Source organism: Sorex araneus, chromosome 3 (genome assembly GCF_027595985.1).
Source record: "Sorex araneus isolate mSorAra2 chromosome 3, mSorAra2.pri, whole genome shotgun sequence".
Taxonomy (NCBI): Eukaryota; Metazoa; Chordata; class Mammalia; order Eulipotyphla; family Soricidae; genus Sorex; species Sorex araneus.
The window spans coordinates 28,536,280-28,561,846 of NC_073304.1; the positions used below are offsets into that span (position 1 = coordinate 28,536,280).

General features: G+C 39.6%; 1 protein-coding gene across 11 annotated transcripts in view; it reads right to left on the reverse strand.

Annotated features, from left to right (window-relative positions):
- Positions 1-25,567, reverse strand: part of RGS6 (regulator of G protein signaling 6) — a 561,022-nt gene that overhangs the window by 154,738 nt on the left and 380,717 nt on the right. For all 11 annotated transcript variants that reach the window (XR_008629102.1, XM_055129995.1, XM_055129998.1 and 8 more), the window contains exon 3: positions 15,457-15,556. Coding sequence is in view for 10 of the 11 variants with exons in the window: in XM_055129995.1 (XP_054985970.1) it covers positions 15,457-15,556 (100 nt within the window). In the remaining variant the exon portion in view is untranslated. The remainder of the gene's footprint in view (positions 1-15,456; positions 15,557-25,567) is intronic.

Sequence of the window (25,567 nt, forward strand, 5' to 3'; positions counted from 1 at the left end):
GAGTAAAATTTTCATGGCACAAAGGCCAAGAATATTAAAGTTTTGCCTTTTGCTTTCACAATTATAACTTGAGAGGTTTTCAGGATATTGTTACTAAATGAAATTCATCCAAAGTGAAAAAAAAAGTGCTCACATTTAGAGAAAATGTGTTGTAGTAAAGTCAAAATTGTTAAGAAAAGCACAGTGTAATCAATATTTAATTCAGCATTATCTCGTTCAGAGTTAGCCCTCTGAGGCTATACCCTGATTTCAATGAGCATTGACTGTGACAAAATGTTTTTATAAATCCTTTAGGGAAATAAACGTATGATCCAGTTTACACGAACAGAAAGAAAACAGCTTTACTCAATTTTTAAACTAAAATTGACATAGTATGTTGGAAATTAGCATTTCCCAGACGTTATTGACCAAATCACTATAAATTACTTTCTTTTCTTTTCACATTTTTAAAATTAACGCACTGTAATTTACAAAGTTACTCGTGGTTGAGTTTTAGACATACAAGACTGCAGCACTGATCCCCTCACCAGTGTCCCTTCTCTCCACCAACGTTCCCAGGTTCCCTCCCATAGCTACTACTCCCCGCCGCTTCCCATACACCAGCTTACCCTCTTCACAGGCTCTTTCTAAATTTGGCTGTTACAGTTTGGGTTGGATCTCTTGATTTCAACGTTGTTGACACGGTTGTTTGGATATCTGGCTCTATCATTCCTTAATATCACCTTTGCACCAGGTTCCCCTGTCTCAGCCCCCCCGTGCTTCTTATTTGTTCCCCTTCCCCTTCACTCTTTCTTTCCTTCTTCCTATACCTTGGGGTCAAGGTTGATCAGCACATTCCCCCTTTACAATGCAATCATTCCCTCACCCAGTTATTCTATTCCTTCATACAAGTGATATCATCCTGTGTTTATCATTCTTCTGGCTTACTTTATTTGACATGATATCTTCCAGCTCTTTTTTATCTTCCAGGCAATTTTTCCTGGAGCATGTGGCTGCATTCATGGCCGCGGGACCTCTTTATTTTAAATTTTCCATCACGGCAGAGCTTTGGCAAGCTACCCATGACATATTTGATATGCCCAAAACAGTAAAAACAACGTGCTCTTCATGTTCTGGGAGTGAGCAGATGCCATTGGGCTACACTAGCACGTGACAGAGACAAATGAAGACATTACTGGCGCCCGCTCGAGCAAATTGATGAACAACGGGGATGATATTGATACAGTGATACAGTGATCTTATAGCTCTATCTATATTGCCACGAATTGCATGATCTCATCATTCCTAACAGCTATGTAGTATTCCATTTTGTATATATACCCCATCTTCATGATCCACTTATCGTCATTGGGCAAACAGGCTGATTCCAAATCTTAGCTATTTACTGAGTGTTGCAATGAAAAATGATGTGAAGAGGATCTTTTGAACTAATATTTTTTCTACCCAGGGGATAGATGTCCCAAAGTGGAATTGCTTGGTCATATGAGAGCTCAATTATGAGTTTACTGAGTACTCTCCATACTGTTTTCCATAGAAGTTTATATAAAAAAATTAGAGTCACACCTGATGATGCTTAGGGGTCACTCCTGGCTCTGTGCTCAGGAATTACTCCTAACAGTGCTTGGGGAACCGTGAGATACTGGGGATTGGTTGGTTGCATGCAAGGCAAGTACTTGCCTTACCTTGCTCATGTCCTAAAATTATATACCTACAGGTTATCTTTCGTAAGGGAAGTACTCATGTTATTACAATTAAGGCTTACATTTTTCCCCTTGTGCTCTAGGATTCCTAGAATGCATAGTTCCAATAACTGTACCCTCCCTTTTCACTGTCACTGTCATCCCGTTGCTCAGTGATTTGTTCGAGCGGGCACCAGTAACGTCTCTCACTGTGAGACTTATGTTACTGTTTTTGGCATATCCAATACACCATGGGTAGCATGCCAGGCTCTGTCATTCGGGCGTGATACTCTCAGTAGCTTGCCGAGCTCTCCGAGAGGGGCGGAGCAATCGAACACGGATCCACTGCGTGAAAGGCGAACGCCTTAACTGCTGTGTTATCGCTCCTTTTATCAAAGGTAAATGCTACTTGTGGCCCCACTCTGCTTAGGGGAGCACTTCCAGCAGTGCTTGGAGGACAATGTGGTGCTGGTAATTGAGCCCAAGCCTCTTGTCTGCACTCAGCCCGTTAATGTGCCTTTCTGGATCTACATTCTTATTTTCTCATTAACTTAATTAATTAATTAATTAACAAACCCAGGCTGGCGGGGGCAAGGCTAGTGTCTTTATTTATTTATTTATCTATTTATCTATCTATCTATTTATTTATTTATTTAAATATTTTTGCTTTTTGGGTCACACCCAGCAATGCTCAGGGGTTACTCCTGGCTCTGCACTCAGGAATTACTCCTGACAGTGCTTGGGGGACCATATGGGATGCCAGGATTTGAACCTGGGTCGGCCACATGCAAGGCAAATGCCCTACCCACCTACCCACTGTGCTTTTGCTCCGGTCCCTTCTCATTAACTTTATCATCTATTAAATGTCTTTATGCACTGTCATTCCATAGTTTGTTTCTTTTTCAGTTTTCTGCAAATGAGATCAATAGCATATATCCTTCTCCATTTACCTTCTTTTTATCAATATTTTGTTTATGAGCTAGATAGGAGACCAAGATAGGAAAACTTGGCCTACCACCTATTTTTGTAAACACAGTTTCATAAAAGTACAGCCATGTTTCTTTGCTTACATACTATCTTAGGCAACTTTTGCTTTATAAGAGCAGAGCAGAGTAATTTCAACAGAGATACTTTTATTGAAATCCTAAAGTATTTGCCACATGGTCTTTACAGTAAAGCTGGTCAACTCTTAGATGCTTCACTTGATTAAATTTGCTGATGCCTTTAGAATTTTGCATCTTTTTTTAATAAGAGATAAACTTTGTGTTCTGTAGTGCCTCCATCTTTGTGACTAGGGTACTCTTAATTTCATAAAGTGAGCTGAAAAGAGCTTCTTATTATCAATGTAAAGTTGGTATTATTTCCTTCTTTCAACCTAAGTGAACTGCCCAAGGAAGCCAACTGGGACTAACACTTGATTTACGAAGTAATTTAAACAGTGATTCAAGTCAATCTAAAAGGTAGAGTTACGTTCAAATTTTAATTTTTTTTTTTTTTTGCTTTTTGGCTTGTCCTTACTTTCTAGATATGAGTGATTTGTTACTTTTTGAAATATCCTCAAGAAATTTTTCTTCTAATATTGATTTTTCCTCATTACTTCTCTCTGTTGTAGCTGAGAATACCTTAAACGTTTATTTAATTTTCCTATATATTCTATGTATTTTAACTTTTTTACTCAATTCTTATATTGTTCCTCCTAATTTTTTCCTGAATTATACTCTGAGAAGACACTTTTCTTTTAACATTTAACATTCTATTAAACCCACACTTAATAAGCTATTAAACTTATTCATATGAGTTCTTAATCTTGATTACTTATCTAGTTCTGGAATTTTTATTTAAAATATTCTTGGGAGACTGGGGTCAGGGAGGAGGTAGGGAAACCTGAGACAATGATGGGGGAAAACAGATACTCTGGAGGGAGTGTATGGTATGGTATGTTATATTCAGGAAATCTTACCATTAACAGTATAATAATCACGGTGAGCAAAATAAAATTGAAAAAAATATATATTACTGCATTTAAAAAATGCCTTGCAGTTATTTTCTGAAATTTTCCTTTTATCTGCCTCCTTAAACAACTCTTTATGACATTTACTTTTGAAGTTAATGTCTAATAATTTCAATATTTGCATATTTTCCAAGTTTGTTTCTACTACCTGTGAGTTCTACTTGCTTTCATGTGCCTCATTTTCTTCAACTGTGTACAGAATTTATGTTTAGAAATACCTTGCAGACAATAACAAAGCTGTCTTCTTCCAGAAAGCATTATCTCCCCTCCCCCCCCCCCGCAAGTGCTCAGGAGCATTTGCTCAGGAGCAATCTAGAATCACTTTTCACCAGTGTTAAGAATGCAGAGTTCTATGTCCTGCCCTAATTACTGGAAATGGACTTTCAGTGTATATAAAAGTCAAATACTGTCATTTCACTTTTAGCCTTTTAAAGTCTCAACAGTCAGTCTCTTGGGGTTCATGATTTCAGTGGTCCTCAGGCTTGGGGTTACTTTTTCTTTAATTCTCTTGTTGATTTCCATCCCACAATGTTTTCAAATGCACTGCACAAACTGGCACTTGCTTCTCTCAGTTGCTAAATGTCTCCAAGGAAAAATTTAACCCCCAAATCAGGATTATATTTATGGAGTTTACATCACCTAGCATAAATTATCATTCTTGACTCTCTTACTTTCCAATGACATCGAATTGTTCTCCTCTCCCCAAGTTTTTATAGATGCTCTTATGTAGTTTTTTTTTTTGTTATTGAGGGAGGGAAATGTGGAGCACCAGGTGAATTTAGTCAGTCACTTTAAATCTTGCTCATTGAACAGATAGCCAATCAAAATTGATAATGGGAGGGTGAGGATGGGAGATAGCAGGTAAATGAAAGCCATGAGCTAGGCAGTCCCCTTCTTTCACTCACCCATTCTACCCTGTGCCCCTTCTCTGGCTCTCTGCCCAAAGGGACTGCAGGATCAAGTGGGGCTCCCAAGCGTCTGGACAGATATCATATTCAGGCAAGACTCAGAGGCGCAGTCATAGATACTGAGCACAGGAGTCTTCCCACAAGGAGTTGGCAGTGGCTGGAGGCTAGAAAAGCTAGAAGAGCTGAAGTAGAGTCCAAAAAAGGCCCAGTGATAAGATTTCAGACTAGGAAAACATACACTGGCTAGAAAGTGGCATAAGGACAAGACTTACATGGGAGGTGAATAGCAGGCGAGGGATGGGACTTAGAAAGTCATACACAGGAATGGGAAGGGAAGACAGGACAAGTGACATCGTCTATAGGTAAAGGAGAGGCTTGAACATTTTGGAGAAACACAGACTCATCCACTTAAGCTGTGCAATTAACTCTAGCTTCTTAACCTCCTGAGTTACGTTTGAGAATCTTTCCTACAATTCTCAAGAACCCACCCACTCAGGAAAATACACTTTTGTGGTAACAATTTGAGTAGTATAATCTATCTTGAAATTAATTTTGCCAATGTATATGTTTACCTATTCATAGCTTTGCTTCTGTTGTGAATATATGAACAAGTTTTAGAAGATTTAAAAATTCTTAATGGAGAAAAATTCTAGAAATAAATTAATGGCAATTTCCTTGAAATAAGTATCACTTCTCAAGTAAACTATTGTAAGGAAAAAACATATATATTATAATGTGTGTATATTTCATATAGAATAATATGCATATATTATCAGTACATACAAATTTTGACATTCTGATGAACATTAAATAATGTATAGGAAAAATATTATGTAGGATATATGAAAGGTCATGAGACTTAGCCAAATGAATTTGTGATATACAATTTTTTTGGGGGGGTTACACCCAGCAATGCTCAGGGGTTACTCTTGGCTTTGCACTCAAGAATTACTCTGGGCGGTGCTTGGGGTACCATATGGAATGCCGGGGTTCAAACCTGGGCCAGCTGCGTGCAAGGAAAACACCCTACTCACTGTGCTATCGCTCCAGCCTCTGTGATATACAATTTAAGCTGATGATAATTTATGTCTTTTAAGTAGGTTTCTTGTAAATTAATCACACAGGTACATGTTAGTGCTATTTGCTTTCATAATTACATTGCAACTTATATTTTTCCATTAAGATTTTGGAAGAAAACTGCCTAAAAACTTGTACGTGTTTATGCAATTAATAACACCTCAATTTTCTTTTTTTTTTCAGGAAAATAATCTTTTTTCAATACTTTTATTGAATCACTGTGAAATAGACCCTTACAAAGCTGTTTATGATTAGGTTTGAGTCATACCCATCCCTCCACCAGTGTACATTTCCCAGCACCAGAAACACCTCAATTTTCTAAAACATATTGCACCATTTTCTTTTTTCTTCTTTTTTTTTTTTTGGTTTTTGGGTCACACTCGGCGATGCACGGGGTTACTCCTGGCTCAATTACTCAGGAATCATTCCTGGTGGTGCTCGGGGGACCATATGGGATGCTGGGAATTGAACCCGGGTCGGGTCGAGTGCAAGCAAATGCCCTACCCGCTGTGCTATTGCTCCAGCCCCGTACCATTTTTTTTTTGTTTTTTGCTTTTTGGGTCACACCCAGCAATGCTCAGGGGTTACTCCTGGCTTTGCACTCAGGAATTACCCCTGGCGGTGCTTGGGGGACCATATGGGATGCCGGGGATCGAACCCGGGTCGGCTGCGTGCAAGGCAAACGCCCTACCCGCTGTGCTATCGCTCCAGCCCCAGTACCATTTTCTTGATGCTATAATATGTTCAGTTTTCTCTTTGCTCCATAACAAATCACCACAAACTCTATGACTTAGGATGACAGAAACTTATTCTCTGACAGAATATTAGAAATAGTTTCTTATGACGGAAGTTAAGGTGTGGCCAGCCAATCAGTCCCTCTGGATGCCCTCAGAAGACTTTTCTTAATTTGTGCCAGAACTTCCGGATTCTCTTTCTTTTGTGTGTCTACTGTATTTTGATATGCCAAATACAATAACAATGATGGGTCTCATTTCCCTTACCCTGATAGAACCTCCAATGTGGCACCGCTGGAAAGAATGAGTAAAGAGAGGCTGCTAAAATCTCAGGGCTAGGACAAATGGAGACATTACTGGCGCCTGCTTGAGAAAATTGATGATCAAACGGGATTACAGTGATACAGTGATATAGTGATGTGTGTGGGAGGCAGGACTGTGAGGGTGTTGGGGCATGTTGTGTGTGTGTGTGGGGGGTATCCACACTCAGCTGTGCTCAAAGATCACTCCTAGCAGTGCTCAGGGAATCGTTTATGGTGCCAGGGATTGAACCAAGGTCAATGGTGTGCAAGGCAAATGCCTTACCTAGTATATTATTATTTCTCTGGCTCTTGACTCTCTTTTATAAAGATACATGTGATTGAATTTAAGGGCCTGTCCAGATAATCCAGGATAATCTTCCATATCATAATCCTTAGTTTAAACACACTTGCCAGATCTTTTATTAGCATAACTTTTACAGTCTTCAAGAATTCACTGTCACTGTATCAGTGAATTCACTGTACCACTGTCATCCTGTTGATCATTGATTTGCTTGAGCGGGCCCAGTAACGTCTCCATTCGTCCTAGCCCTGAGATTTTAGCAGCCTCTCTTTACTTAAGGGCAGCCTCTCCTTCTCAATGATGCCGCATTAGAGGTTCTTTCAGGGTCAGGGGAATGGACCCATCATTGTTTCTGTTTTTGGATATGAATACGCCACAGGGAGCTTGCCAGGTTCTCCTGTGTGGGCAGGAAACTCTCAGTAGCTTGCCAGGTTCTCCAAGAAGGAGAACTAGGCTATAAGAGGTCACTTTCGGGAGCTTGGTTTTATAGTCTCTGGATGTTGGCCATTGATGGGATTACACAGAGCTGGGGGCAGTTTGTGAGTGTGACTGCCAAGCTACTGGAAAATAGGGGATCTGGGTGGAAGAGGCCCAGTCCCGATCTGAGCAGGCTTGGAGATCTCAGCCCCGGGTCTCACACACCTGGGTTTCTCTGCCGGTTCCTTCATGCGTGAGGTTCGTCCAAGTGTGTGGAGAGTGGCCTTGAGCATGGCTGTGGCTGGGTTCCAGAGGTCTTCGGCTGCCAGGGTGCGGAAGGAAACTCAACCCGACCCCCTTAAAGGGTGAAGACGGCCAGGCTCGAGGGCAAGAGACTCTGCCTCCAAGAATTAGGGTCTGATATTTTGCGGGGAGTGTCTCTAAGGATTAAAGTTCACTACAGAACTCCAACTAATTATCTCTATTTTGAGTTACTTTTAAAATTCCTTTTCATCTCCATGATATGGAAACAGAAGTGGAGTAAAGTAAATTGGATACGATTAAATTCCTTATAAGGATGAAGTATCTAAAGGACAAGAATGCTGATGAATACTGGGCTATGCTTTGGCTGCCTAGATCATATCCCTTGTTTTCTGTTTTGGGAATTTCAAAGTTTAAGAGATAACTGGTGGCTGGGATTAACTCAAGAGTAGTTTAATTGAACAAACAAAGGACTACCTGGAAGATTTCAAGCAGAGCTACATCTACATACTTGAAGAGTCAGAGAAATTCAGAGTCTGAGGGACTACAGATATAATTTAATCCAACAGTATTAATTTACAGATGAGGAAGCTAAAGTTCTAAGAGATTGGTCTCCAGCTCAGTGGTTACACAAGCAGTTTACCCTAAACTTTTTCATCCAAACTATACTTCCAAGAAGCCATTAGGAAAATACTCTCATCTTTTCTCTCCTCCTTCTTCTTTCCCCTCCCTCGCTCCCTCCCTCCCTCCCTCATTCCCTCCCCATCCCTCCTTCCCCCTCCCTCCCTCCCTCCCTCCCTCCCTCCCTCCCTCCCTCCCTCCCTCCCTCCCTCCCTCCCTCCCTTCCTTCCTTCCTTCCTTCCTTCCTTCCTTCCTTCCTTCCTTCCTTCCTTCCTTCCTTCCTTCCTTCCTTCCTTCCTTCCTTCCCTGCTTCCCTCCCTTCTTCTTTCTATGATGTAGGGAATCTGACCCATGATTAGGATATGTTCTACCCCTGGCAACACCCTCAGCCTAGAAAGTGCTATTTAAATGTTTAAAGTCCTCTAAAATTGTTGTGAACTATTGAAAATGTTAGAAATGTACATGTGAAAATTGAGTTAAATGTAACAAGTTTGTGCATATATAACAAACCCTGACAGTTATTTGTATAATAAAAAGTTGTAGGAAGAGGTAGAAGGCTAAGCATTACTCAAATTCATCCCTCTATTCTTAGGTTGTGAGGAAGAGGTAGATATGGACCAACGGGTTGATGCTAAAGTAAGTTGGATATGCTTAAATTCCTTATAAGGATGAAGTATCTAAAGGTTAAAGTTGTTCAAAGATGGAATGAGAAATTGACATTTATCATTTGTAAATCACTGAAGCAGAGACCAGAGAACATTTGTCAGGAAGGTGGTAATTATATTAATTCATATATTAAGATAAACTATTAGATAATCTGTGCAGATGGTAAAACTAGGCATTTATGATCCCAGGACCATAGCTAAGTCCTGGGATCTGTACATTTAACAAAATATCCAAGTGATTTTCATTTCTGGAAGGGATTGCATTAAACATTTGTAAGGAACTATTCCAACTCCAGAGTCTACCATTTTCTTTCTGAGCTAATGGAAATAGCACTACAATGTAGAACAGAACCCAAATTCTATCTTTATTCTGTGCCTAACAAGTTGTGTAATTTGTGAGTACATAACATAACGTCTCTGGGACTCAATTTTCCTGTCTTCAAGATTAGATGTATCTGGTCTGCTCTCGAATTCTAGACATTTTTGTTTCTGAGGGCGGCCAGGAAGAAACCAATCTTCAAAGTCCCTGGAAAATTTTTTATGACATTCAGGTGAAAGACTTAGCCTGCAATGACTGTCTGTGACAGCTGGGCAATCTGGCTGTGGTCCTGGAGTTTGGCAAGCATCTGCCCAGGATTCGTCTGTCACAAACAGGGAAGGTGGGGGAGTGGATTAGGCTGGCAAAACGAACCTGGAAACTCAGGAACCTCAGCAGCTTGTTTCCAAGCACTATCTTCATTGCTTTTTTTTTTTTTTTAACTTCTCCAAAGAAGGCCTACGGGGATGATCTATTGGTCTTAAAAGGGAGTGTCGAGGTGATGCTCTTTCTTGCTCAGAAATATGAACCCTTTCAAGGTCAGGTGGGCTGCCAGGATCTTAACTGACTAATGAGCCTTCCTCCCAAATTCAATAACTCTTGGATAGAGTTTCCTTCCTTAGGGTTTCCTTCCTTCCCTATTTTTTTTAACTTTTTATTTAAATCACCATGTGGAAAGTTACAAAGTTCTCAGGTTTATGTCTCAGTTATACAATATTCAAACACCCATCCCTTCACCAGTGCCCATATTCCACCACCAAAAACCCCAGTATACCCCCGCCCCCACCCCCTACCTCCTACTGCATAACTAATGAATTTCACTCCATTTTCTCTTTACCTTGATTACATTCCATAATTCAACACAAAACTCACTATAGTTGTTGGAGTTTCCACCCAAGAGAGACAGACCTACTACCAAGGAAGCATTTGATAATTAGTTTTCCATTGCTGGAAATGATGAGATATGTAGCCCCACTGCTACCAGTACATAACTCTTTTTTTTTTCTTTTTCCCTTTTTTTTTTCTCCCCCTCATCCCCCTTCCTGCGCCTCATAGTATGGTGTACGCCACGCCGCGTCGCATCGGCCAGCATGGGGCTTTTGCTTAGTTCACAGTCCAGAGAGGTGGCTGCTACATTAATAACCTTCAATATTTCAACAAAAACTTAGTGTTATTATTTGGAGTTTCCCCCCCAAGTCAGACCTGTTCAAAAGGAACCGTTTCACATTGCTGACAATTATAGATGTTAAGTCTATAATTGTCAAAATCCAAAACCGCGCTGCCGCGTCCGCGCGGTTTTGGATTTCTGTATAAGGTCCAGGGAAAATTCTGCCAGAAATTGCATAGCCCAGCTCACAGTCCCAGTGCATTGCTGTAAGAAGTCTGGAATCAAAGTCTTTAGGCGCAGAGGGTCCGCTTCACGCTCAGCGGCTCCGGATTTATCTGGGTTCCCTATTTTTCACGTCACTTCTCCACCTATGTTCCCGAGGGTCACTTGTTTATCAAGTCTCATCCTCTATTGTAATTTAATGTTTTACCTTTTAAGGAGGAATTATTACTTTCATTTAATCTCTTCCAAAATAAACTATTTTTCTATTTCAGTACATTGACTCCCTGGGTGACCTTCCTACTCAACATGTTCCTATAGGACAAACCATTGGTTTTAATCCTAGAAATATCTGTAGGTTCACCCATGGGCTCCAACCTGAGTGACAAAGGTCATTTTCACGGGAAGGGGAATTTCACATTCAAAACCGCAGATACAGACAGACATGGGTAGGTGAGGGCAGGTGCAGACAGTTCATTGTCCAGCAGTTCAAGACAATGCAATCCCTGTATTGTTTAAACCTGTTTTTGGGTTTTTTTTTGCTATTTTTGTGGTTATGCCTGGCAATGCACAGGGGTTATACTGGCTCTGCACTCAGGAATTACTCCTGGCGGTGCTCAGGTAATATGGGATGCTGGAAATCGAACCCGGGTCGGCCGCGTGCAAGGCAAATGCCCTACCCGCTGTGCTATCACTCCAGCCCCTAAACCTGTCTTATTATGTTTGTCATTGCGAACCTGAGACTGTTAGCCTTTACTAAAATATGTTTCTCACAGAGAAGAGAAAAGGCAACTTCCAGCTGTTACTGGGCCCCTGCCCTGTCTCCTGCAAGTCCTTGTTATTATTTTTTTTCTGATTTCTTCTCTCCATGACCTCTATTAAAATATCTTTTAAGTTTTAGGACTTAGACAATGTTTTCTACTAATATTCACTTCACAGGTGAGCTCATTAGCCCTATGACTTTAATTCCATTTCAAGCTGATGATTGACTGAAGACCTGCCATTTTTATTTATTTATTTATTTACATTTTTATAAAGTTATTTTCACAATATTTGATTACATTTAATATTAGAACACCAATTCCACCACTATTACACCTTCCCACCACCATATTTTGGATGTTTCCATTCCGAACCCCAAGCCCTACCCCAAAGCAGAACTGAAATAATTTATTTTATATTGCTTGTTATGAATAATTTGTTAAAAATGATCCAAAAAACGTTTCTTAGAAGAAAGTGTGTGAAGATTATTGTATTTTACCCAGGAGTCATTAAGCCCTTCTATACAAGATAAATAACATGTTGTTGAAGGTTGAGCCCTGTGTGCTTATTCCCCCTAAGATTGGTTGCCTTCTCCTTTAAATCCCATCACATGTGGTATGATACTCTTGGTATATTAGTGGTGTATAGTAAGAGATGTCGTGTGACCACATTTGTGGCTGTGACAGACCTGCCATTTTAAACATGGATCCAGGGATCTACGCATCCACTTGTCATCTCCAATGGAATGTCCAATAGGTTCCTCAAAACTAACATATCTAAAATGGAATTTAAAACTTATTACACATAAACGAAAGAATCACAGAAACAAAGCCCTGCCCTCTTATGGAGAGGAAAGGCAATCCCAACCAACCCTCCAGCGGGTCAAGCTCCAACGAGTGGGTACATTCCCGATTACTTTCCTTCTTTCATCACTGCCATCTCATACACAAGTACTTCCTATTCTGTTCTCAAACTTGAATTAGAATATAGTCACTTTACTTATCTATAGTGCTGATGACCTAGTCAGAGTCACAATTTTTTTTTTAAAAAAAAAAACCTTTCCTATCTGTCACTTAGTCTCCCAAATGTTTAGAGCAAAAAGAACACATTAGTGATCATTTTGCAACAAACCTGAGCCCTTCAGCCTATACTAAAATCCTTCCTTGGCCTTATAATGACCAAGTGGCTATATGGCCCAGGTCACCACTGTAAGTCTGCTTTCATCCCCATTGCCCTTGCTTTTCTTCACTCTGTTATAACCATCTGCCATTCTATATTTGGAGACTTGGCACTTCTTCTTTGGAAAGATCTTCCCTCCAATATACACAGGAATCAGTCAATCCCTCATCTCTTTTTCATCTTCACATAGGTGTCACCTCATGGAATTCTTCCTTAACTATGACTCCCTGTCCTAAAAATGGTATCCCCATTTCATACTTTTCTCATTGGCTTTTTACACGACCTAAAACTCTGCATAGTTTCCTCATTTATCTCATTGTCTCTTCCAATAAATCTAAATTATATGAGAGCATTTAAATTTGTGCTTCTATAAATAAAAAGCAAAGTAATAGAAATGAAACAAAAATGATAAAATTATTTTCCAAAACAAACACAATATCAATAAAACTATATAATTCATTGCTCATCTTATGAGCTGAATATAAATTGAATATCCAAATCAGCAATACGGAAAATAAGAAAAATAGCAAACTTCTTCTTTTTTTAAATTTTGCCTTTGGGTCACATCTGGCAATGCACAGGGGTTACTCCTGGATCTGTATTCAGGAATTACTCCTGGCGGTGCTCAGGGAACCATATGGGATGCTGGGAATCGAACCCAGGTTGTCTGTGTGCAAGGCAAACACCCTACCTTTTGTGCTATTGCTCCAGCCCTGCAAACTTATTCTTAACCCACGGAAATAATTAAATATTTTAAATAGCTTTTCAAGAACAATTCCATAAATTTAATAATTAGAAAGCACTAACAATATAAGCATCTTTCATTATCCAGATCTACTTGAATACATAAATACATGGATTCTTTTAGTGACAATCTAAATAATGAATTGTAAACTTTATGGGTACCTCAACCTAATGGATTTATTTATAAAAGTAACATATAGTAATATTAATTTTTTGTTTTTGTCTGTTTGGGGGCCACACCCGATAGTCCTCCAGACTTACTCTCAGCTCTGAATTCAACCATATGGAGGACTGGGGATCAAACCAGGGTCAGTTACATTGAAGGCAAATGCCTTTTCTGATATAGTAATATCTCAATCCTAATACTAACTTTTTATGTGTATGCCACTTTATGAATTTTTACATATAGATAAATAGAACCAAGTTGTCACAAACAACCACAATCAGAAGACAGAGAAATTTTATAATTTCATAAAATTTCTTTATATTATTCATTTTTTAGGGGCTGGGTTTTGTGTCACACTCAGTGGCACTCATGGGCTATTCATGACTCTGTGCTTAGGAGTGACCTCTGAGGGTGGAGAGATAGAACAGCCATTAGACCCTTGCCTAATCTGACCCAGGTTCGATCCCTGGCACTACATATGGTTCCCCCTATCCCTCCCTCAGCTCTGCTAGATGTGATCCCTGAGCAGAGAGAAAGGAGTAAGCCCTGAGCATTGATGGGCATGTCTTCAAAACAAAATCAAATGAACAGTGCCTGGATACTAATGGCAGGTTCTTCATTGTTGCATTTTTTCTTCTCTTTTTAGAATGTTATTAAAATTCAGTGAAACAGTATACATTTTTTTGAGACGTTCTACTCAGAAGAATGATTGAAATTCATCCTCATTTGTTGGTACATGCATTTCTAATTCTCTGAATTTTATTACTGAATGTTAATGTTTAATGGTTTGTTTATTCATTCACCTATTGAAGAACATTTGGGTTGTTTCAAATCTTTGGAGGTTATGAATAAAGTTGTGATAAATATTTACAAGTTTTTATCTGAATGCAAATTTTCATTTCTCTTGAATAAATACCTAGAAGCAGGATTGCCAAATCATAAGTTACACATATAATTATCTTCCCAAGTATAAAAACTTCTCAAAGAACTGATCCTTTCACCTTCCCAACAACAATGTATGAGAATTCTAGTTTCTCAGAGTCTCACCAGCATTGAATAGTGTTAATATTCATTGAGTAGTGTTAATAGTGTTTCTCAGAGTCTCACCAGCATTGAATAGTGTTTTTGAGCCACAATGCATGTATAATCTGAATTCTGATTCCTAGGAATTTAACCTTTTGGTTCCACAAATTCAGGGGGAAAAAAGCAAGATTTTGATAGAGCATCATTAAAATTTCCCCTTAATTCATTTTATCCTTTGCTTGGATGGTAAAGGATATATATGTATGTAGCAAAACTATGAACATATGTAAGCACATCATTTTTTTATAGAAGGAGATACTGGCTCTCTATCTCTCATGGAAAGTAAGGCAAATATCATCAAGAATGTGTGCCACGAGACCCAAAATGCTGATGAGAGATGGCTATGATAGGTGTCATATCTCACTTGATTCTTAAATCATCCTTGAAACTATACCCATGTAGGATGCATTTCACAATTTGCAATTTTTAATTTTTTAACACATACAAACAAACCAAAAGAAGTGCAGAAAAATAATTTAAAAATAACTTTTTTGTCTGCTCAAGTATAGTGAGTTAAAAAACTTAAGAGCATATTGTAGAATTTGAGCATAAATTTTCTTAAAGCAATTTAAGACTACAATAATTTAATTAATAATTCAATGTTAGCATGCATCTTGGATACCATATGGCTGATAAACAGGCCGCTTTATTTATGAAACCCTATCCAAAAGCCTAGACAATATCCAAAAGTGTTGGTCATGGGAAAGCCATTATTAATTATTCCATCTTCCTAGAAACCAGGACTAAGGTTGGACTTAAGAGCAAAGCATGTTGAATGTTTCTGTGCTCTTACAACATTTCTTTATTCCTTATAAATTCTTAGTCAAGCCTTAGGTCTGCAAGACTACATAACTCTTCAGCTGTGTCTTCCTATTTTCACCAATACTTTGTAAGGACATTTACCTGTGACAACACTGGGGATTTTGGAGAGAAAGCTCTTGACTGTTCTGATGGGCACACCCCCTGTCTTGTCATCTTGCATCTTTGTAATGATGTCTTCAATCTGTAAAGTAATAGAGAAAAGAACATTGGTTTCTCCCACAAAGCAACAGCAAGTGATATTTTCATGAAGAATCAAAGCGAATACGTATGCCAACATGTTGCCAAGTGATCATGATAGGTATCAAGAAGAGTCTTCACTTTGTCAGTTAAAACACCTAATGTATATTTCCACTGTGGACTAAGTAATAAGGTAGAGGGGGGGTGTCTCAGAGACTTTTATAACAACTGCATAATTCATGACTTATAAGAAGATTCCCCCAGTTTATCATGGTAAGGAAGAAATATATTCAATTGAGGTTCTCAATGGGATCCAACATATAATTCAATGTGAATAATAATATAAAATATAATATAATATGAACCTTAAAATTGGGTTCATACATAGGGTTGAGCCACATGAATTGACATATTTAATCTAAATAAATAATAATTTATCCTCACTGAACTTAGTATATTAACATATTGATATCTAGTAGTATAGTATGGGTGCCTTTGAGACCAGATAAAGATCCTGCTAGAGTCATTCGGGAAAAAAAAGTGACTACAGAAATGGAAATCTTGAATATAGACAAGCTGGACATCACAGAGGTTTTATAGGTGTGAGGATGGTAACCTTGAGCTAGTCAGGATGGAATAAAGGTATATAGTAATCTCCTTTTGGACTAAGGAAGTTCACACTATGAAGACAAAGATCATGATGGTTGTCATTCAGGAACAAGTGAAATAATATTGAAGCAGCAGATACTATGTTCATAGATTGTAAAAAGAGCAGATAGAGGAGGTGAACTACAAAGATACAGGTGTATAAAGTGAGAAAGTAATTTGTAGTAAGAAGTTACAAGCCAGATGTAATTTCTTGGTCAGAAATTTCCAAGATAGGAAGTAGAACAACCTGTACTAGATAAGCAAACCTTTATGTTTGGGAAGAAGAGGAGTGCATAACCAAAAAGGAGAGATAATGTTTAGTTTTAGCATACATTTTGTTTCTCTAAGCAATAGAATATTTTAGAAACACAAGGATGGATTATCTTGGTGTTTCCATAATTACGATTCATAAAATCTAACTAACATATTGCTTTGTAGAATATTTGTTAGAAACTAAGTTAGGTCATAATATAACTTAATAACAAATGACAGGCAAAAATATTAAGGATTTATTTTGTGTTAGGAACTATTCTAAGTATTTTACACATGGTATTGTATTTAATTCTTATGATTATTTCATAAGCTAGATACATTATTACACTAAGTTTTCAGATAAAGCAACTGATATTGAGGAGGTATATAAATGACTAGACTAGATTAAGTTGTGGTAGCAGATAAAGTTAAAATCTTAGTGACTTAATAGAATCAAGTTTATCTCACTCTATGATTTTATCACCAGGTTAAACAGGGAGATTCTCGCTGTGTTAACTCTGAGATCCAGGATGATGGGGTAGCTACCATGTTGAATGCTATTGAAGTTCCAATAGCTATTAAATGTTATAGCCCAGGTGTTATAAACAATAATGTTATAATAACATTGGTGATCCCAATTCTTTGTTCATAACTAGTCAAATGACACCAATTGAAAACACTAAGGGAGGACCCAGAGGATTCATCTTCTGCATATTGGAAAAGAGGACTAACTGGTTGTGAATCTTCCCAAGTGGACACAGATATTAATTGTGGAACCACATTTGAACCTGAATGCAGACCCAATAGCTTAGGCTTCTGAATTATTACATGACAGAACAGGAAGGACTTTCACCCACATTTGGTTAATAGTCTGCTTCTGCCTGCTTTCTGTTCTCTTTCCATCCAGAAGTTTGATTTGCTCAGGGAGTTATTCCTAGAAAGATGTTCCTCTGTTACAGAGTATCCTATGCATTTGATATAGTGAAATATCTGAAGCCAGAAATATCAGGTAAATTACTGCTTTATACGCAATGAACTGAGAAAATCACCAGATATGGGAGGGAAGCCAATATCTCAATTCAGTGAGATCACTGACTTGTCAATGGAAGGCAATAATTTTAACTGTATTGAATATGGGTTGGATTTAAAGATGGGTTAGGTTATAGAGGAGGGTTCCATATTATTTCCCCCTGTGGGTTTTTTTGTTGTTGTTGTTTAATCACACCACTGAATCTTAAAAGGGCTTATTTACAAAAGAGAATAACTTATCTTTCTTATGTTAGCCCACAATGTACTAAGAGGTATACATCCAAGTTATAGTAAAACTCAAATGATATCCCCTTAAATGACCAGGTAGAAGTCACCCTCAAGCAAAATCTTACAGCACCACAGCCAGAGGAATTTTTGCTTTCATTTTATTTTGCTTTTTTGGTCACACTGAGCAGTGCTCAGGGGCTACTCCAAGTTTGGTGCTTGGGAGTCACTCACGGTAGTGCTTGGGGACCATATGATCTGATATTAGAGAACAAACCTGGACCTCTTTGATGCATTACAGCCCATCTGAGCTATCTCTGACCCTGTACATTTTTATAGCCTCCTCCCCAAGTCTGTAGCCCCTTCCCCACAGTGGTGCATGGGAGTTCAGAATATAGTCCTGATGATAGTTGGACTGAGAGTTTAGTGATCAAGCCTGCAGCTGTGGCCTTTGGGGTTCTGGGGGCCCCCAGAGTCACATTCTGACAGGTCTTGCTGGAGACATGCAGTGCTGTGCATCAAACACAGGGACTCACACATTCTCAGCATGTATTCCACCCCTTTGAGTCATATCCTGTCCCTGGAAGAATATGATTGGCCCTAATTCTTGACTCCTCTACAGGATGAGTATACATCAAAATCCTTGCCTGGCCTCCTGGTGACCAGATAATCTGACTGTCAACTTTGGGCCACGACCATGTAATGTGTTTGACTAGTGGGATGCTATTAACTGGACCAAAACAGTTAGAGGCTTCTGTAGACTTGTTTGGCTGTACCTTTATTCTTCTCCTCCCTCCTGCATCACATAGTTGTGCACCCAAGAAAGGTGAGAGACATTTGGAGCAGAAGGGTCTTGAGTTATAGCTAAATCATTTAAACCTCAGGGAAGCCAAAAATCCCAGAAACAAGAAATACTGGCTTATTGTTGTGTGCCCCTGAGTTTGAGGTATCAACAAGGTGATTCCAAAGCAACTGGACAGTTAAAGAAAAAAGCGGTTATACTTGACTGAGTATCTTGGCTCTGGAAAATAAAAAGGCATTTATAAAATATTGCTGGAAGCTCAACAAATGCTTGGTAATAAGAACCAATGAATTTTAGGAGCCATAGAGAAAGTAGAGAGGATAAGAAGCTTGCCTTACATGTGGCCGAACCATGCTCAATCCCCAGCACCACAAATTGTTCCCTGAGCGCCACCAGGAGTGATCCCTGAGCACTACTGTGTTTACAACCCCTCCCCAGAAAATAAAAAGAATCAATTTTAAATTTTAAAAGTGGAATATCCCAGAATCCATAAAAATAAAAATACAGAAATTTATAAAAGTATAGAATAAAAATATATAATTATATTTTAAAATATTTTTATAAAATACATTTTATAAAAATACAGAATTTTTTTCTACACTGTATACCAGTGGCTCAAAAGCAAAGCAGGTATGCAACCCTCAGGCAGGCTGTAGCAGCCAGATTTACAAAATCTGAGTTTTAAGCTTGGGCACAGTCCACTATCACATCAACAAATAATAGGCAATAATACACTTGGAAAATTTTGGACATTCATGGTTTCTAGAGAATGGCTGGGAGAATAGACTTATCAAAAATTTCCAAGTGGCCTTCAAGGAGCTTATAGGAACTGTAATGACATTTTCAGCACATCTACATTGTGGTCAATCCTGTCCTAGGTATTTTATTTTATGTTTTTGGGTCATGTCCAGTGATGCACAGGGGGTTACTCCTGGCTCTACACTCAGGAATTACTCCTGGTGGTGCTCAGGGGGACCATATGGGATGCTGGGAAATGAACTCGGGTTGGCCGTGTGCAAGGCAAATGCCCTCCCCGTTGTGCTATCGCTCCAGCCCCCTGTCCTAGGTATTTCAAATAAATTATACAATTTATTTCTCAGTATAAAATGTATTTTAAAAGAGGCAAGATGGATCTTTAAAAGGTTAAGTGATTTATGCAAGGGCACCGAGCAAAGCCAGGATTCTTCCTTAAGTCTTCTGCTCTATCAACCCAAACCCAGTCTATTAAATCTAAGGTTCATCTTTTTATCTTTAATCAGTGTCTACCGACATGAGTTTCAGATGGAAGGTACTTAATACTATTTGTATTGACAGGAAAATTTAACATAGTCCTAAGGAAATAGAGACAAAAAGATAAAGAAATTGATGCATATGATTAGATTAAGCAACCATCAGGATTTATTTCTGCATACTGACTGCTGAGGTCTTATTGTTTAGCCCCTGCTTTCTTTGTTCAAGACACTGGATGGACTTATCTTATACTGGTAGATGACTCTCCTTGGGAACAAGGAGAGAGGAAGGCTTTCCCAATCACTCAGTTCCATCATATTCTGATATATTTTGTTTTTGAAGAGGACCAAAATCAATTCTTTCCCCTTTAATAAAAGGTCTTGTGTCATTTGGGTTCAAATTGTATGTAAGTCTCTGTGCCAACTGGCAAGCAGGTGGGTGGACTTTATCTGTGAACCACTTGAAAGACTGGGAAATTCTGCCTAAATTTGTCACAAAACCAACCTCCCCAAAATCCTCAGAGCTCAGCACTGACATGCAGGTCGAACATTCTTCTAAACTGTGGAAGTTGTGTCCTGGAGAAACTTGGATAGGGGGTCTCACCTCATAAGATTAGCGGGTAGGGCATTTGCCTTGCACGCAGCCGACCCCGGTTCGAATCCTTCACCCCTCTCGGAGAGCTTGGCAAGCTACTGAGAGTATCCCGCCTGCACGGCAGAGCCTGGCAAGCTACCCATAGCGTATTTTATATGCCAAAAACAGTAACAACAAGTCTCACAATGGAGATGTTATTGGTGCCTGCTCGAGCAAATTGATGAGTAATGGGATGACAGTGACAATGACAGTGATGAAGTGGAAGACAAAATTCACTGAAATGCCAAGGAGTGGGAGAGAGGAGCACAAAAAGCCTTTGCAAAAAAGCACAAAGCTCCTTTGCAATCAGAATTCCCAGAAGCACAATAGGAAGAACCTGGAACTGAGGTCAAAGGGCAAAGCCAGGCTCAGTTTCACTGATTTCCTGCTTCTCCCTTGAAAAAAGTTGTCAGCTTCTCTGCTCCTCATGCCTCTCACTCCAGGGTAGCAGGCCTGGTGGTTAAATGGAGATCTCATGTTCTCCCTTTCTCTAGGCTGTTCATTTGCCCCAGTGGGACCTGCCTCTGGCTCCTCTATGGAAAGAGGAGTGTTGTGGGGAAGGGTCTTAGTGGGACTCAGGAGTTTTGATACTTTCTGAAATCAGTTTAGACAAACAGCACAAGAAGCCAGATAAAGACATGATCTGTAGTTGCCTTGACACTGGTCCTTCTCTGCTGTCCACACCTGCTCCTCTCTGCTTTTGTAGCACATATTCCTAGCAGGAGTGACAAAAGGCCACAAGGGAGCTTTGTGCAATTCCATTGTCCAGCGAATTATTTCATGGAGCTCCTTCGCGTTTTTCTCAATAGAAGATCAAACAAATTTAAGAATAGACAAGCCATGCTGTGATCATTAAAGGAAAAGAAGCAGCACCACGACTTGAGCAGAGAAGACCGAATCTGCTTGGTGCCTGGAGGTCTTTCTTACTGAAGTTTTTCATCTTGACTTTGCAATAAGTTGCCTGCTTCTAGCTAATACTGACCCTTCAGCTCCTGCATTTCATTAAAGACTCCTTCTGTTGGGGTGGCTGTGAATGAGTGAGAATGACTCTTTGGATACCATGCTATCGACAGCCCAGAGGCAGGATTCAGTACTGGCAAATGATTACCATCTTTCTTAATCACAAGTGTGCCTGCTTTGCTGAACGTGCTCTGGTCCTTATGTGTCCCATACAGTGGTAGAAGCTCTTATGTTTGTTTTAAAAACACAGCACACAGTTATTCTCAACTTCTCAATGTATTCAACTTCCTTCCCTGGCTGCATGGACATTTCTAGGACACTAACAAAGTGCCAAACACTCTTTCAGTTCTAGTTACTGAAATAGAGAAAAATCAGGAACTGTTCCCTTTCATCATGGACCAAACCATTCAGAACCCTAGACTCACAGTTGGGCTGGAGTGATAGCGTAGTGGGTAGGGAGCTTGTCTTGCATGCAGCTGACCCTGGTTCGATTCCTCTGACCCTCTTGGAGAGCCCAGCAAGCTACTGAGAGTACCTAGCCCACATGGCAGAGCCTGGCAAGCTACCTGAGGCATATTTGATATGCCAAAAACAGTCACAACAAGTCTCACAATGGAGATGTTACTGGTGTCCACTTGAGCAAATCAATGAGCAACGGGGTAACAGTGACAGTGACAGCCTCACAGTTAAAGTTGTAATGTGGGGGTGGGGAAGGCAGGGCCTGAGGCTAGCTCAGTAGTGAGTCCGCTTTGCAAGTTTGAGGCTACAAACTCAATCCCTGTTGCTGTCTACATGCACTAAATATTCTAGTGGTTCTTTTGTTTGACTCTGGAGACAAAATAGAGTCACTGGCTTCTGGTGCACAGCCAGGTATGCAAATGCAATGTAAAGTACAAAACTCCAGGTAATGCTAGTGTGTAGGTGATGACTTGTCATTCAACAACCACCAATGGAAGGGAAGGGGAGATTTATAAAAGATAATGAAGACATATGGAGACAGTAGAGCTAAGGTCTTGTTTGAAAGAGTCTGGCAGGTTCAACATTAAGTAATGACACTTTCAGGGGCCCTTAGAGGTGGAATCATCAAGTCTGTCTTCCTCTTTCACCACCTCATTCAGATGACTGATTTCAACCCTGTGAGCATAGTTTTGAGATGCCCTGCGATTTTTTTACAAAGATTGAAATTCTTATGAAATTATTGTTAAACTTACATTTAACTCACTGCATCAGTCCAAATGTGTCTGTTAGAAAGTTTGAAAAACTTTAACCTCCAGTTCTGGGATGTTATATTTCCAACAAAATTAATCACCTTGCTTAAAATCTGTGTATAGTTTTTCAATGCTTACTCTGCTGTAAACTCTCATTGGATCCTCTATCTTCTTCATATTATTATTTTTTTCACATTTGCATTTATCATTAGATTGTTTTGATCACCGCTGAATCCCAGTAGGTGCTCAGTAAATACTTGGGTAAATAATCAAATAAATACATCAACAAAGAAGTGAGAGCTTTATTCATTTTGGGGCAACACCAGTGGTACTCAGAGCCTACTCCTGTCCCTGCTCAAGGAACCATGCAGTACCTGGGATTGAACCTGGGATTCTTGCATGCAAAGCTTTAGCTAACCTTATTTAGTTGTCTCTCTAGCCCTGAGTAGGATATTCTTAAAGAACATTTTCTTGGATTTCAGTATCGAATGGGATGATTACTATTTTACAGTCTTAGGGGCACTGATACCTGCAATTTAAAACAAATTTGGGATTTATATGTTTAATAACATTATGCTTTGGAAGTAAATTAGATAAAGAAAAAAATCTTAAATTCTATGAACTTTAACAACTGTCAAGGACGAGCTCTATAGTTACCCTAGAGCTAGCTGAGGTAAGAATCACATCCTCAATGTATCATGCCTGACATTGCCCAGAGTAGTTCAAGGGTAGAATATGAAACAGTAGTGTTTTCTTTGTCTTCCAAAAGCTTCATTTTATTTTACAGAAAAAAAATTTCCTCATTTAGTTGAAGAGAAAACCAGGCGTATTCCAGGTCAGGGAACACGTGGTGTGTTGAGGAGTCTTTTGGGGAAAAGGCTTTCCTCTGAGAGCAATAAGAATAGCCAGACCCTTAAAAGACATTGTCTTTATCATATTCGCATCTTTAGTTTTCTAGGAAAATGAGCAGAGCAGGTCCTTTGGGCAATCCATGCAATAATGATTCTCTGACTGCAGAAATTAGTCATGAAGCAAATGAGGAAAACAGTCACTGACCAGTGAAAGGTTTTAGCAATGCCAGAAGACCCCAAATCTCTCTATTATAATTTCCTCAAATTATTCTAATTTGAGTGTGTGCCATCTGCTTCTTGTTGGGAGCCATCCCTCCATGACATGTCAATAAACTATACTTAGGGAAGGAAAATTTTCCAAATCCAGTCAAGACTGTTGAATAAATGAGGACATTGGTATAGTATCACACGGAAAAAGGCTTTTGTGGGTGGACTAAGATTAAGGACCCTGCAATGGAGTAAATATATGGGATTTTCCATGTGGACCCAGCTTAATCATATGAGACTTTGAAGGCTGAAGACTTCTCACAGCTGCAATGTGTTGAAAGAGATGGCGTGATCAAAGAAAAAGGATTAAGATTTTGGTGACTTTAAAAAGGTCTGTTATTTTTCCTACACATTAGTTTTGCCCACTGAGGCCCATTTTAGACTTCTGATCTCTATGACTCATGAGATCATAAATTCATGATGTCTTAGACTATAGGATAACAGTGCTCATGAGGCATTCCCATCCTTCTGTGTTTATCTTTAACTTTTCTGTGCTGCTTTCTCTACCTGTTAATCACTCATTTACCCTAAGCAGTACCTGTGACTTGTAAAATCAAATTCCTCAGAAATCTCTGATTTGGGATTTGTAAGTGAAATATTGCTTTTCTCCTTCCCTTATGTTGTTTTGCATAGTTTACTTCAGAGCAGTGTCCTTTTTGTATGACATAGGAAGACAGTTAATGCTTTTGTAACTTGGGAGTTAATTGACTCTGAATAATATTCACTCCTGGGCATCTGTTTTTGCAACTTAGGCCTCAATTGCCCTCAGTTCCTAGCACCCCAAAGGCAGGGTCCCGGCGAGGGACTGGATGGACCCAGGGCAAGCTGTGACCTACCCTGGCATCAAAACAATCCAGGCCAAGCACCATAATACTTGACTATAAGTTAAGACCATGGTCATAGACAAATTCTGTCATGATCCATAGAGTAACCACTGGATTAAGACCCTGCTAGGGTTAGGAAAGACTAATCTGGCCTGGGCAATGTAGTCTAGGATCTATAGCGAGATATCCCCAGGAGAGCTACCCTACAAGCTTAATTTAGCTCTTACATACAAAGTGACTAGAAATATTATTTAGAAGTAAGTAAATCTAAGATGGTTGTTGGACTAAGGAAAGGAGAAACACACCCTTAGATGGAATTTCACCCTTGAGCAGATCTCCTACTGCAGGAGATCTTTGTCATATCTTACAAGAGCTTTCCTCAGAAGGAAGGGCTTTCATATATTGATTGTGCTACCTGACCTAGAATCTCGCATGGCAGAGCCTGGCAAGCTACCTTGGTGGCATGGCGTGGTGTATTCGTATTTGATATGCCAAAAACAGTAACAATAATGGGCCTTATTCCCCTGACCCTGAACACGACAGGGACGAATGGAGACATTACTGGCAGCTGCTCAAGCAAATCTATGAGCAACGGGATGACAGTGATACAGTGATACAGTGATGCCTGACCTAGGTGTAGTTGCTACCCCAATGGTTGGAGGTTGGGCACTAGACCAAGGTGGTGAGCTGGAACTTTGAGAGACTAGCAGGGGGGACAGGAGGAGAGGGGAATGAGGGGCAGTGTGAGACTGGAATTGGGTGCTTAGTGAGACTGGAGCAGGTGCATGGAGGGAATGGAATAGACAGCAACTGATCATTAACCACCCTGGCGGCCCTTACAACTGTTGGCAGCAGCTGCAGGCCGGGATGGGGAAGCAGCACATGGCCACTAAATGCATGTGGCGGGCGAGAAAGACCACGCCACTGCTGCCACTCACTTATTTATTTTGTGATTCCACATTAGACTATTAAACTTGTGTTGATCAATGGGAAATGAATACACATAGTAGCCCCTACTACATATGTTTGGAAAAATCCTATGTTGTTTCCAAAACAAGTATTTTCTCTTCCTGTGGAGAGAAGTGG